The sequence below is a fragment of the Triticum aestivum genome, chromosome 7B (assembly GCF_018294505.1).
Source record: "Triticum aestivum cultivar Chinese Spring chromosome 7B, IWGSC CS RefSeq v2.1, whole genome shotgun sequence".
In the NCBI taxonomy this organism is placed as follows: Eukaryota; Viridiplantae; Streptophyta; class Magnoliopsida; order Poales; family Poaceae; genus Triticum; species Triticum aestivum.
Window position 1 is genome coordinate 31,591,803 of NC_057813.1, and position 12,895 is coordinate 31,604,697.

Consider the following 12,895-nt stretch of genomic DNA (forward strand, 5'->3'; position numbering starts at 1 on the left):
CGCTCCTCTCCGAATCGTCACTTTCCATATGTGAGACATGGCTACTACCTCAAACATATGTGATATGCATGACCAGGAACCAAGAGGAAGGCCATGAAACAACTAGGAGCATTGGACAAGACGGCGAGGACACCAAGCGCGAGGAACAAGAGGAAGAGCTGCTAGGAAGCTACAATGCTCGGACGACCGATAGCCACCGGACGACCGACGATCTCTGTACGTCCGACGCCTGGAGATTCCACCAGCCGGATCGACCCCAGCCGAGGCAACCTACAGCGCCTGGACGACCGCCCGACACCGGACGTCCGACACTCATCAACGCCTGGACGGCCGACGCCGACCGGACTTCCGACACTATCGGACCAGAGCCAAAACATCGGAAGTCCGAAGACTTCCGGACGACCGGACGCTAGCGAGCGACCGGACGATCGACAGCCGTCGGATGTCCGAAGACTTCCGGACGACCGGACGACCGACAGCCGTCGGACGTCCGATGCCTGTCTGCGCATAGAGATCGGGCCCGAGGCCCATGTATCCCTCTCCCACTTACCCCTTCGAGGACCTAGACTATATATACTCCTCCACCTCCTCCTAGTTAGGGTTAGCATTGTGATAGCTCATATTTGAGATAGAGCTTTGCGCATTCACTTGGTTACTTCTCCATCGGAGTCGAGCGCCTCTTCGGTGAAGATCCCCCAAGTGGATTCAAGACCCCATCACGGGAAGACCCTTTGTATCGTCCCTTGTTGACATTGAATCGTGTATCGCTCTTTGTGTTTCGAGGATCTAGCATATGTGTGACCGGATCTTGTTGGTTGAGTGATTTCTCTTGTGATTTCCCTCGTGTTCCCCTCGTTTTCCCTCTCATGTTCTTCGTAGGATCCCCTTCAATCGTGAAAGATCGGGCATCTAGGGTTCTACCCTACATCACCTTAGGGCCATGGGGGTGGAGTGGATTCTGGGCCTTGCCGGTGGGTGGGCTTTGTTTTTTAGATTTTTTTCGAGTTTTGTTAGGGTTGTGTCCTGCTCAGGAAGCGCGAGGCATGGAATAAATGTCTTCCCGCCTAGTTCCCGTTCCGTTGATGTGTCTAGCATTGTCAGTGGGAGTGTGAAGGTGTATCGCCGGTGAATTGGTGGATTTTGCTCGGATCTGTTCGTTATTCGTCTATGTTCTTGTATCTTCAGGTTGTGGATCATTCTGATCTACACTCTTCATCGGCGGCGATTGTTGTTCTGGTGCGTTGGTTCTATGGGGCCTTAGCACAACGACTTCCTGACTGTCTACTATAACATGATTTGTTTGCTCCGGCAAGGGAGGGGCGATGACAGCGGCGTGCCTTCGCTCGCTTCAGTGCTTGTAGTTGTCGCTGGATGATTTACGGATGTAATTTTTATTTTTCTAGTGTTCGTTGTACTACCTATGAAGATGGATAGATCAAATTTTTTTTTAAAAATCAAAATCTAATAATTTTTTAAATTACTGCGTTTTCACACTGTTCTTTTGGGCACATGCAACAATCCTTGCCAATCAAAGACGGCCCATAGACTATTTTGGACCAAAAGTTTGACTAGCTGGCGAACGAGTAAAACGCTTGCCCTTTCACGCCAAAAAAATAAAAATAAAAACCCGACTAAAATGCTTACCCAACAAAACGCGTTTTCCATTACCATTTCCGGCTCGTTTTACAGGCGTTGCTCAAAGCACAAAACTCAGACCAGCGCCGCCGCCGGCCGGCCGGAGTCCGACCCCCGATCGAGGTAGGTAGCCAGCCCCCCTCCCGAGACCCGGCCGTCCGCGACCTCGTCTCCGCGGCCGCTCGTGCTCCCCAGACCCGCGCAACGGCGCGAGGTCAAACCCACGCCCCAAAACCCCAAGGGAGGGCCTCCCTCCCTCCCCAATGCTCCCACCCATCCTCCGCCCCAAGTCAACCCCCACCTCCCCACGCCCATGGCTCCGCTCCTCCCCCTCCTCCTCGCGCTCGCCGGCCTCGCCGTCGCCGCCGCCCAGCCCGGCCAGCCTTTCCCCCCGTTCCTGCAGCAGTCCACCGACGCCTCCGACGGTAAATCTGCTCTCCTTACCGAATTGGAAGGCAGTGAAATGCCCGCGGCCTCACAGATCTCTCTCCGTGCCCTCCTCCTCTCGCAGCGGCCGCCCTGCTCGCGGTGTTCCAGCGGTGGGGTCTCCGGTACGGCCCGACGGTGAACCCGGGGGACCCGTGCGGGACGCGGGACTGGATCGAGTCCTTCGCGCAGAACGCGTCCGTCGGCTGCAGCTGCGACGGCTCGCCCGTGTGCCGCATCACGCACCTGTTCGTGCTCCGTCTTCCTCGCTCGCCCGAGGCCTCTGTCTTTTCGGTTTTCCGGTGCCTTTGCTTGTGGGTTGACGGCTGGGCTCTGGATTATGCAGGAACGTCACCGGATACTGGAATCTGACCGAGATCCCGCCAGAGCTCTTCAACTTGACGGAGCTGGTCTCTCTGTGAGTCATGGCATTGATGTCTGTTACTGTGCAAACTGCTCACACTAGGAAATGCGAGAATTAAGCAGCCTACTATAAGTAGGACAACGCGGTATTAGGTTGCACAAATGGGTATTATATTACTTGCTTTTGTTCTGGAATACTTGTTATTCTGACACACTGTAATCAAACTTTTGAACTTTTACTGCCGATACTTGAAAAGTCACATGTAAACGTCTCAAAAATATGTGTGACTGATCTCCAGCCTCTAAGAACTGAAGGCAGTACTCGTTTATAGTTATTACTCATGATTCAGCACTCAGCAGCCTGTTGCTGCAGCATAACGATTTAAGACATAGTGATTACTAAAAGGATTAGATATAGAATCAGTGATTCCATGTGTTTGTTAAAAGTGCTCTATCTATTTGGAATAACTAGTGTGTTTTTTTCTTATTCGAGCTCCTCATTGTTAATACTACAAAATATGTTATACTTGTTGAGTGAGAACAAGGATTCTTAATGTTGACTGATAGTCACTTATCATTTCATTTTGTAGGGATTTGAGCAATAACAATTTAAGCGGCGCAATACCTCCAGAAGTTGCCAATCTCTCCAAACTGGAAACATGGTGATTAGAAAACCTTTTTGTTCCCCTTACAATCGAGATTGTATTTTTAGAACCTCATTAGGTAAATATTTATGTATTTGTCGTAAAGAAATATGTGAGTTGAGAGTGCATGGTTACTACGTGTTATGCAGCGAATGTAGTCATACTCCAGACTCTTGTCACAGTGTCAGTACTCGTATTGTTTTGATTTCAAAACGTCTAGGACATCTAATATTCTCATAGCTGATTCAATGCTTTTCACTTAGCTAGGCACTTCAACAACAACCAACTAAGTGGACCTTTTCCTAATGAATCTTCACCTTTAAGGAATCTTCAATCCCTGTAAGTATGCATCATTTTCCTTTTACTTACTCTTATCCTAAGTAAAAAGCTATTCAATTCTGACTAAATCAATTTGGAGAGTAATAGATTACATACCATCTTGTTGGAAAGAAGGATTACATGATCTTCCAATTGCTTATGCAGGTGGATGTTTGATAACTACATTGAAGGGCTATTTCCAGACTTTATTGCGAACTTTACCAATCTCACGGACTTGTATGCATAAGTAGTACTTCGTTTGTTTCATTAGTAAAAGCTTCTTCTTTCTTTGCATTCATGGAACACTAATACACTTGTCTTTCTAGGAGAATATATGGGATGAAACTTCAAGGACCTATTCCAAAACAATTCTCTAATTTGATCAATCTGAAATATCTGTAAGTCACTCTAATGATTTCTTTTATTAAGTATGAAAAAAAAATAGCACTGTCCTCAGTTTGTTTATTGCTGTGGTACTCTAATCTGGAAAGTTACTGACAACTAAACCACACAAATCTGATCTAATAAATACTTTATAGTGCTACCTTTAACAGGTATTTCCTTACAGGATGCTTGGTGATCTTGATGGTGCGAATTCTACTATTGATTTCATACCAGATTCAGCAAATCTTTCGATATTGTATGTCTGCAACTGTAGTACTGAACTGTATTTTAGTTTCCTGAGTAGTATAATTACTTACTACAGTTTTTTGTGTTAAGCAGATCTCTGAGAAAATGTGGGATCGTTGGCCAGTTCCCTAGTACTCCCCCAACTTTACCCAATCTAACATACCTGTGGGTTTTCTAAAACTTCTGCATTCAAGATAATGCTTTTGCTTAGTTACTCTCCATAGTAATACAAATTCGTAATTTGAGGCAGTCTTTAACACATTTGTCCTTTAATAGGATGCTACTGTTCTTGGTATTGTGTAAATGTGCTCTGTAGTGTGTCATGCATCTCAAATGGCTATTAATTTCTAAAAGGAAACACTATGAACAATTTGTGTGCATACCTTTCGCATCTTCTAACCTTGCAATGGTAGTCGACAAGTTACGCCAAAAATTTAAATTGGATGCTAATACATGTTTCAGTTTAACGAGTTTGGACATTTTCTTCTTCTCAGTGCAATGGAAGACCTGGAAGTATTAAAATATTCAATCCACTATACAGTCACTTCCATTTCATCATGTTTTAGCTTTGCTATTAAATTCATAGTGCAAGCTATGCCATGAAATAGATCTCTGTATCGTTGTTGAGAATACAATCCGTAAGGTTTTTTCTACATTGTGCTGGTATTTCATAGTTAGCATTATTTATGAAGTGTGTGTATGCCTTTTATTTTCAGAGATTTGAGGTCAAACAATCTATCAGGCCAATTACAACTACTGCTTCCGTATAAGAGTTCAAGATACCTGTAAGTTGTTACAGACTTGCAGTCTTTGTGTCATGTGGGAACGTGGTTTTACCATTGCCAATGCTCTATCCTGTCAGCTTAGAGGCTCAGCCATACAGCAGTTAGGAGATAAGATCTCCTAATGTTATCATCGTTACCAAGTTATCCCCAAAAGTTGTTAGGCTTATGGTTAAGCTGCAGATTCAATTTTTTTAGTGGATCGTTTCCCAAATGCAAGCTGGCTATAAAGTCTGGCCAAGTTGATGAAATTTAAGCGAAAGGATCAATCTACTGTCTCATCCCAAGACATATACTTGCTCACCTTTAAACTGACATATTATCTTCATGGCTCCTCCCTAATAAAGTATTTGTCCAAGATAGGTCATAGAAGTTGTCTTGCGTTGTACCTTTGCTATCTCAATCTCCTCCTAGACGACTTCCTGACTTGGATTTTGGCATGGTTTTCCCGTCGTTATCTTACCCAGCATAAATATTTTGATATCTGATTCACTTTTTTTTTCATGTAAGGTCAAGTGATAAGAACACACCTTTAAGTGGGCTATCTTTATGGTGATATTACTTAATTAGTCAATAATAAACTATGCTTGGATGAACCCTATTGTTGGTTCAGATTCATCTATAATCTTATTGTTCTTGTATTTACCTTTTCCTAGTTTATGCCATCAGCATGTACCATTTTTATTTCATTGATAAAGTGAATTTTCATCCTTCTAGGTACGCGGGTGACAATGACTTTAGTGGACATCTGCCTGCTGAATTTATTCAGCCATCACTTGCTTTGTAAGTATGCTCTGCATTTGCACTGGTTGACGAAGACTTTTGTGCTGACATCCAAGATGCCTCATGGGCTGTCACTTACTAGGACTGTCAAACTAAGCTTTACTAGGGTACCATTTTAGTTTGTACTACATTCCAAAATGTAAGCGATTTGAGGTTGTCCTAATTCAAACTTCCTTCAATTTGACAATTTGATATTGTAGACGTTGGTATATCTTCCTATAGAATTGGTCAAACTTAAAAGAAATTTGACTTAGGACAAATCTAGAACCGCTTACATTTTCGAACTGAGGGAGTATTTTGTAGTGACTCTTAAGGGTGTGTTTGGTTTGAGGGCAGAGGTGGGTGGGTTGATGCCTTGATGGTATCCACATCCACATGGTTGGGGCCATTTTTACTGTTTGGTTGGGTGGGTTTGATGAGCCAATTTTTGGCTTGGTTGGAACTTGATAGGATGAGAGGTGGTTAGGGATACCAATTTTGTGTTTGGTTGAAGGGATGAGGGGTTGCTAGTTGTTGTGATGACCTCTTTGGTTAAGATAATGAGATTATCCCCTGTAATATGCAACTTTATGAACATAATGTATACTTCCCTTCGATGCATTTCAACTACGAAGTAATGTGATGTTCGTTCATGCTTTAGATGTACCAACAGCCACTGTTCGACAATTGGGATTAAAGTTTTGTTGTTTGCTCTCTTTTGGCTCTGTTGTGTCATATTCTGTGATTCTAATTCTTCAAGATCAGCCTATAATTCTTTTCTGCAGTGCCAGCCTGTTTTACACCTATGTAGCTCTCCTGACTTTCGTGTAAACTCTCCAGGGATATTTCCTATAATCCTTTTATTAATGGACTCCTTCCTAACAATCCGACTGATCGCAAGTTGTCAGTGTATGTATTTCTTAATTTTACTCGTTACATAATTCTAATGGCTAAGTTAGCAATCAGACTTATTTTTTGTGGCCTTCCATGTAGAAATTATATTGGGACTGCAATTGATACAAGCAGAGCGATTAACAGGTAATCAACATTTTTTGTCATGACTTTAGTGGACATGCTTTGATAATGTTGATCAAACAAGTGACAGCTTCATTGTTACTGGTTTGCCAATTTTCATTTTTATAAGTTTGTAGATGTGATTATTGGACAATCTTCAATGTGAATCTTCCCTTGCTGCCTGTTTTCAAAGATTGATAAGTTACACATGACACATTTGTTAAATGAGCATACTTATCTAACGCCATTGATCGATAAACATTTTCTTTTTCATAGCCTAATCTGTTCTGATCAGCATTCCTTTGTTTGTCAACCCCAACAATGCATAACAATATAACCATGCCGCTCCTGTAAGGCTATTATTGCTCTTTTCTCTTGATGCACTTTAGAGAAACAATCGAATATGTTGGGGAATGGAAGTGCATGAAAGAGGAGACCAAAGTGGTAGCAAGTTTTCCTTCTTTACAAGCAAAGGGCCAGGGCCTACATATGCATTAGAAATTTGTCACAAGTAGGCCTATCTTTGCATTTCAGAGAATAGCCTGCAATATACTCCCTCCGTCCCATAATATAAGAACGTTTTTGACACTACACGTAGTGTCAAAAACGTTCTTATATTATGGGACAGAGGGAGTAGTAAAGGTAAAAAGTTCAGGAAATCTTCAACAAGCGGAATGCCGAAAAGAAATGTTAGCATTGATGGTGGCCTTTGGTACTTCTGTAGACCGCCACAACTTGTAATTTTAGTAGAATTGTATTTGGATCCTTTTTTCTTGTAGCGTCTTTCTGCTTCATATTCTCATCCTGACATTTTATAATTATTAATGTGCAGTGAAAACCTCACTCTCCTCAACTGTCTCCACATGAAAGAATGCAACAGAAAATATTATGCTAGTAAGTCATCAAAAATCTTCACTGTTGGATATTTTGAACACGACTTTCTTTGTCATTAGACTTCTAATACTCAATTAATAATGCTGCAGTCACTACATTGGTATACATATTATGGTGTTCCTAGAGTTATTAATTTAAAACTTGTTAATTCTTCTGATGTTGCACTTATATCTCGTCACTTAACATGTATTCCACAATCCAAGAAAAATACTAACGCCTCCCTCATCTGATCATAAATGCAGATGCTATAACCTCCTTTGCTGTAAACTGTGGCGGCAAGCAAACAATTTATTCAGATCCATTGCCAATTAGATTTGACGATGACACCACTGACCTTGGAGCAGCAGGTTTTCATGTTAATACTAGCATGCAATGGGTAGTTAGTCATGTGGGTTCTGATCCTTTTCGTGAGTCTCCTCGTTTTGTAAATACAAGTCAAGTTATTCTGGGAACAGACATGCCTGAACTGTATCAAACAGCAAGGACATCAAGAAGTGCTTTGTGGTACTATATAGTTGGTTTGTCTAATGGGAAATACACAGTTCAACTCTTCTTCGCAGAGATAGTTATTGAAAAGCCAGGAAAGCGCCTATTTAACATTGATATTCAGGTTTGATGTCTCCTTCTCCCTCTTTGCAAAATCACAAAGCAAACAAACATTTAAGTTTTTGACACACTCAGTTTAGATGAGCGAAAATGAAATTGTCTGATTAACTGCAGGATCGAAATATCAAGACAGATTTCGACATTACTAAGGAAGCAGGGGGGTTCAGAAGACCCACAAACATAACTTACGAAGTGACAGTGGTTAACTCGGTACTTAAGATACATCTGCATTGGAATGGACGAGGCACATGCTGTATTCCATATGAAGGAGCTTATGGGCCTCTGGTATCAGCAATAAGAGGTAATTACAGTTCATATACTGCACGGCGCACATACCATTTCTATTTATGGGAAAAGCATTGACTGACAAGGATGAAATGCTCAATTTTGTGCAGTTTTTCGCCCCGAAAGTCCGAACAACAGCCCCCCACCAGCACGGCCAGTGTCTGCGCCAAGTAATGATGACAAGCGAAGAGGAGTGGTTGCAGGCATTGCAGCTCTGTGTATAGCTGCGGCGGTGATCTCTTCGTCCGTCGTTTACCTTTGGTGGAAATGGGTTGCACTGGTAAAGCATCCAAATGCATGAGGGGAGTTCAGTTGTGCATAGCATGTGAATTAGCCTATGTACTGTATCATATCTTTGCCGAGATTGGGTGGGGGACGTGGACGCCTGTACAGGAAAACATAGCGCGTAGCATGAAGAGGAGAACATCACTAGTGTACAGTTCGGTTCTCGGTCAGGATTTTAGGGCTGTAGCTTTGTTTTGTTTTCCAACCATCGCTTGTACTTCCTCTGTAAAGTAATATAAGAGCGTTTAGATCACTAAAGTAGTGATCTAAACGGCCTTATATTACTTTACGGAGGGAGTAACTTGTAAGAACCACTCTAGTCATCTTCATTCTTTATTTGTTCGTTCAAACTTATTTCCATGTGGTGCTGTCATGTTGAATGAGTTCTTGTACCTGCTTGATTGAACTGTTTCCTGTGAAACTCTTGCAGGCCAGACATGCAGGCCCCATTTAATTAATCCAAATACCTATAATATCGGTGTAGGATTACTATCCATTGATTTCTTTCCCCGCGGAGGATATTTGTATCAAAGGAACGTCACATTTGAATTTTCTATGGATTTTTATCCTACAGGGCCCTTGAAAATTTTCTTCTTTTGACAGCTATGGCTTTCACTGAGTTTTAAAGGATATAGATTGGTTTCTCCTTGTGGTGCAACTAGATAACTTCTATCATTGCTATTTCGATGCCATCACTTCCTATGGTATTTACCATGCTCTGGCATCTCAGTCCTATGCTTTGCCTTTTTTTTTTTTGAGAAAACTTCCAATCTATTCGTCTTCAATCATGGTAGTACAACAAACATCAGAAATAATAAAAATTACATCCAGATCCATAGATCACCTAACGGCGACTACAAGCAATGAAGCGAGCCAAAGCTGCACGACCATCATTGCCCCTCCCTCGGAGGAGCCGAGCAAAACTTGTGGTAGACAGTCAGGAAATTGTCATGTTAAGGCCCTATAGGATCAGCGCAGCAGAACAACAATCGCTGCTGATGAAGAGTAGCGTAAATCGGAAGAATCTAACCTCAAAACACATGAACATAGACGAACTACGATTGTATCCGAGCAAAACCACCAAGGATAGATCCGCCAGAGACATTCCTCCACACGCCCACCGATGATGCTAGACACACCATCGAGACGGGGCTAGGCGGGGAGAACCTTATTTCATCTTCGGGGAGCCGCCGCCGTCCCGTCTTCCTAAGCAAGACACAAAACTAGTCCTATGCTTTGCCTGTTTCCATATTCCAATAAAATCTTGTAATGATGTTTTTTTTTGCATTGAAGTGTTCCATCGAGTAACTAGTGATTTTGTAGGGTGTGGCTAGATCTTGGTCGACATAGATTTAACCAAGTCTCACTCAAGTGACATGGCATATAAGAAGAAAAAAAAGGGAAAACTGAAAATAATTATTTTTTGTACGAATCTTAATGCAAGGTCAAAGGAATATATCATGGACTGAGACATAGCGAAGTCTCAGTCAATTGAGACTTAACAAAACTGGATTTTGTATTATGATTATCACACTGCGATATTTGGACACCGGTATTCATTTCAACTTTGGCATTGTTTTTTTTTTTTGGCTATGGAACTTTGGCATTGTTATCTGGTGAATGTCGGCTGGGAAGGGTGGCAATTGAATTTTTTTTAGTCAAGTTTACTTGGTATGGAAGATGGCAAATCCTTCTTTCTTTGCAGCATTTTCTTTTCCTTTTCATAAGTTGCCATGTCTTTCTGAAGAAATTGCCACCCTTTGCGTTCTTCAACTTTTTACTGCAAATGTAGGTCAAATCACCATGGCAGAACTAAATAGGCTTTTTCCTTAGTTCTCAGATAAAACAAATAAACTTTAATTTCTTGACAGCATTTAGCTCGAATTTTTAGAATTAGAGATGATTTTGCATCAAACCACTTTAACATATTTGAGCCTCTCGCCTCTTTGTCCGATTTTGCTTCCTGCAGACTTCCTTTTCGTTTCCACCCTCAAACTTAAAACAAAACCCAAACCACAGCCCTCCTCTTTACTTGCCTTACAAGTAGATCCCTCGTTAACCTTCCCCCCGACTCTGCTTCCTCCCTCCTCACTTCCCCCAAATCCCCCACCCGAACCCTCGGAATCCCTCCCTCGCCGCCGCCGATCTCCCCGCCGCCGAGATGTCTCGCCGCTACGACAGCCGCACCACGATCTTCTCGCCGGAGGGCCGGCTGTACCAGGTGGAGTACGCGATGGAGGCGATCGGGAACGCCGGGTCGGCGCTCGGGATCCTGGCGGCCGACGGCGTCGTCCTCGTCGGCGAGAAGAAGGTCACCTCCAAGCTGCTCCAGTCCTCCCGATCCGCCGAGAAGATGTACAAGATCGACTCCCACCTCGCCTGCGCCGTCGCCGGGATCATGTCCGACGCCAACATCCTCATCAACACCGCCCGCCTCCACGCCCAGCGCTACGCGCTCTCCTACCAGGAGCCCATCCCCGTCGAGCAGCTCGTCCAGTCCCTCTGCGACACCAAGCAGGGCTACACCCAGTTCGGGGGCCTCCGCCCCTTCGGCGTCTCCTTCCTCTTCGCCGGGTGGGACAAGAACCACGGCTTCCAGCTCTACATGAGCGACCCCTCCGGCAACTACGGCGGCTGGAAGGCCGCCGCCGTCGGGGCCAACAGCCAGGCCGCCCAGTCCATGCTCAAGCAGGACTACAAGGACGGCATGACCCGCGAGGAGGCCGTCGCCCTTGCCCTCAAGGTCCTCAGCAAGACCATGGATTCCACTAGTTTGACTGCGGATAAGCTGGAGCTGGCCGAGGTCTTCGTGCAGCCCAGCACTGGGGAGGTGCAGTACCAGGTGTGCTCCCCTGACGCCATGGGGAAGCTGCTTGCCAAGGCTGGGCTCACGCAGCCCGCGCCTGAGGCCTGATGTGCTGGTTTGCTGTGGCTTGTGATGCCTACTGCTCTTAGACCGCTTAATCAGTTATGTTTCTGTTGTTTTAAGCCAGACTATTTGACAATTATGCATTTTAATTTTATGTTGAACATGCTTGATATTTTCTTTATCTGATGGATTGCCTTATGTTAGGTGAAAATTGTGATCCTTGTGCCCATGCTTGATTGTTATTGTGACTAGGGGATATGGAAGAATGCGCTTATAGAAAACTGCAGTGAAACCTATGTGTTTGACCATGTTCTCATCAAGTGTGTCCAGTAAGCAAGCCCAAATTGTAAGGAGGTTCTGGTGCTTGGGCCTGTGTTTATAAAGTTTAGCGCCTTGGATAGGTTCAATACTCCTATGCACCATCTAGTTTGCCCCATGGAGAAGTTGGTAATTATGTATGATTGCATAAAACATCATATAAGATTGTAGGTTGGAATCTTGGTGGTCACATGTTTTCTTGTTGCTCTATGTCTAGGTTATCATAGCCAACAACAATGATCATGTTAGAGCAAGACAATGGAAATAGTAGAAGCATTGTATGCTACCAACTGTTTATGCCGCCTTTACTTTGTTCCTTGAAGAATTAGCTACTTATACAATAAGACATGATCTTTAGCCGATTTTGATGACTTCTCCACGATGACCATATCTTGCTAAGTTTTTTGGGTAGCTCCCCATGGCCCCATTGCACGTTTATCCTGTACTTACCTTGCACCGGGTTTTTCTTGATTGCTCTTGTGTACTGATTAGTTAGTTGTGTTCTGTTGAACAACTTGGGAGCATAACATGCTGCTATGCAGTCTGTCAGTTCTAGAAAATTTTCATACATACCTGAGTATATATATGGGTGCTGAATTCTGACCAGTTCCGCATTATTCAAGCATTTTAGGGGATTTGATGCAAGCAAATAACTCAGATATAGTCCGATTTTGAAAATCTGTATGCATGTTGTAGCGCTTGTATTCATCTGGTCAAAACGGTAATGAACTGTATTTTACTTGGTAAGGAACTCAATTCTGTGACCTGGGGCTTTCACTGTTAGCTTAAAACTAGTCTTCTCATCTGGAAACTGGAATCATGCTACAGAAATGTCTAGGGAACTAGGTTTCTCATCTTATATATTGTGGAGTTGGGAAAATTAATCAGGCAAATGAGTCTTTCCCATGATCATCATTTGAGTTGGCTGGAGATAATATTTTGTGAATATCTGAAACATTATTTTTTCAGCTAGCTGGGGATATACTGGTTGGTTGCCCTCATTCGTGATTGAAAGGCATGTTTTCTTATATATTTTTTCATCTATCAACATGCTTTCTTATTTG

At 43.3% G+C, this 12,895-nt stretch overlaps 2 protein-coding genes across 2 annotated transcripts; both read left to right on the forward strand.

Annotated features, from left to right (window-relative positions):
• The first annotated feature begins 1,679 nt into the window (after nucleotides 1-1,679).
• On the forward strand, nucleotides 1,680-8,998 carry LOC123157029 (probable LRR receptor-like serine/threonine-protein kinase At1g56140). The gene is made up of 17 exons (XM_044575251.1): nucleotides 1,680-2,060; nucleotides 2,147-2,309; nucleotides 2,408-2,479; nucleotides 3,015-3,086; nucleotides 3,336-3,407; nucleotides 3,552-3,623; nucleotides 3,713-3,784; nucleotides 3,955-4,026; nucleotides 4,110-4,181; nucleotides 4,733-4,801; nucleotides 5,516-5,581; nucleotides 6,401-6,469; nucleotides 6,554-6,598; nucleotides 7,407-7,468; nucleotides 7,711-8,078; nucleotides 8,189-8,375; nucleotides 8,470-8,998. The coding sequence occupies exons 1-17, from the start codon at nucleotides 1,949-1,951 to the stop codon at nucleotides 8,658-8,660; spliced, it is 1,836 nt and encodes a 611-aa protein (XP_044431186.1). The 5' UTR covers nucleotides 1,680-1,948; the 3' UTR covers nucleotides 8,661-8,998.
• Nucleotides 8,999-10,699: 1,701 nt separating this feature from the next.
• Nucleotides 10,700-11,694, forward strand: LOC123157495 (proteasome subunit alpha type-4-1). The gene has a single exon (XM_044575791.1). The coding sequence runs from the start codon at nucleotides 10,806-10,808 to the stop codon at nucleotides 11,556-11,558; it is 753 nt and encodes a 250-aa protein (XP_044431726.1). The 5' UTR covers nucleotides 10,700-10,805; the 3' UTR covers nucleotides 11,559-11,694.
• Nucleotides 11,695-12,895: the final 1,201 nt, after the last annotated feature.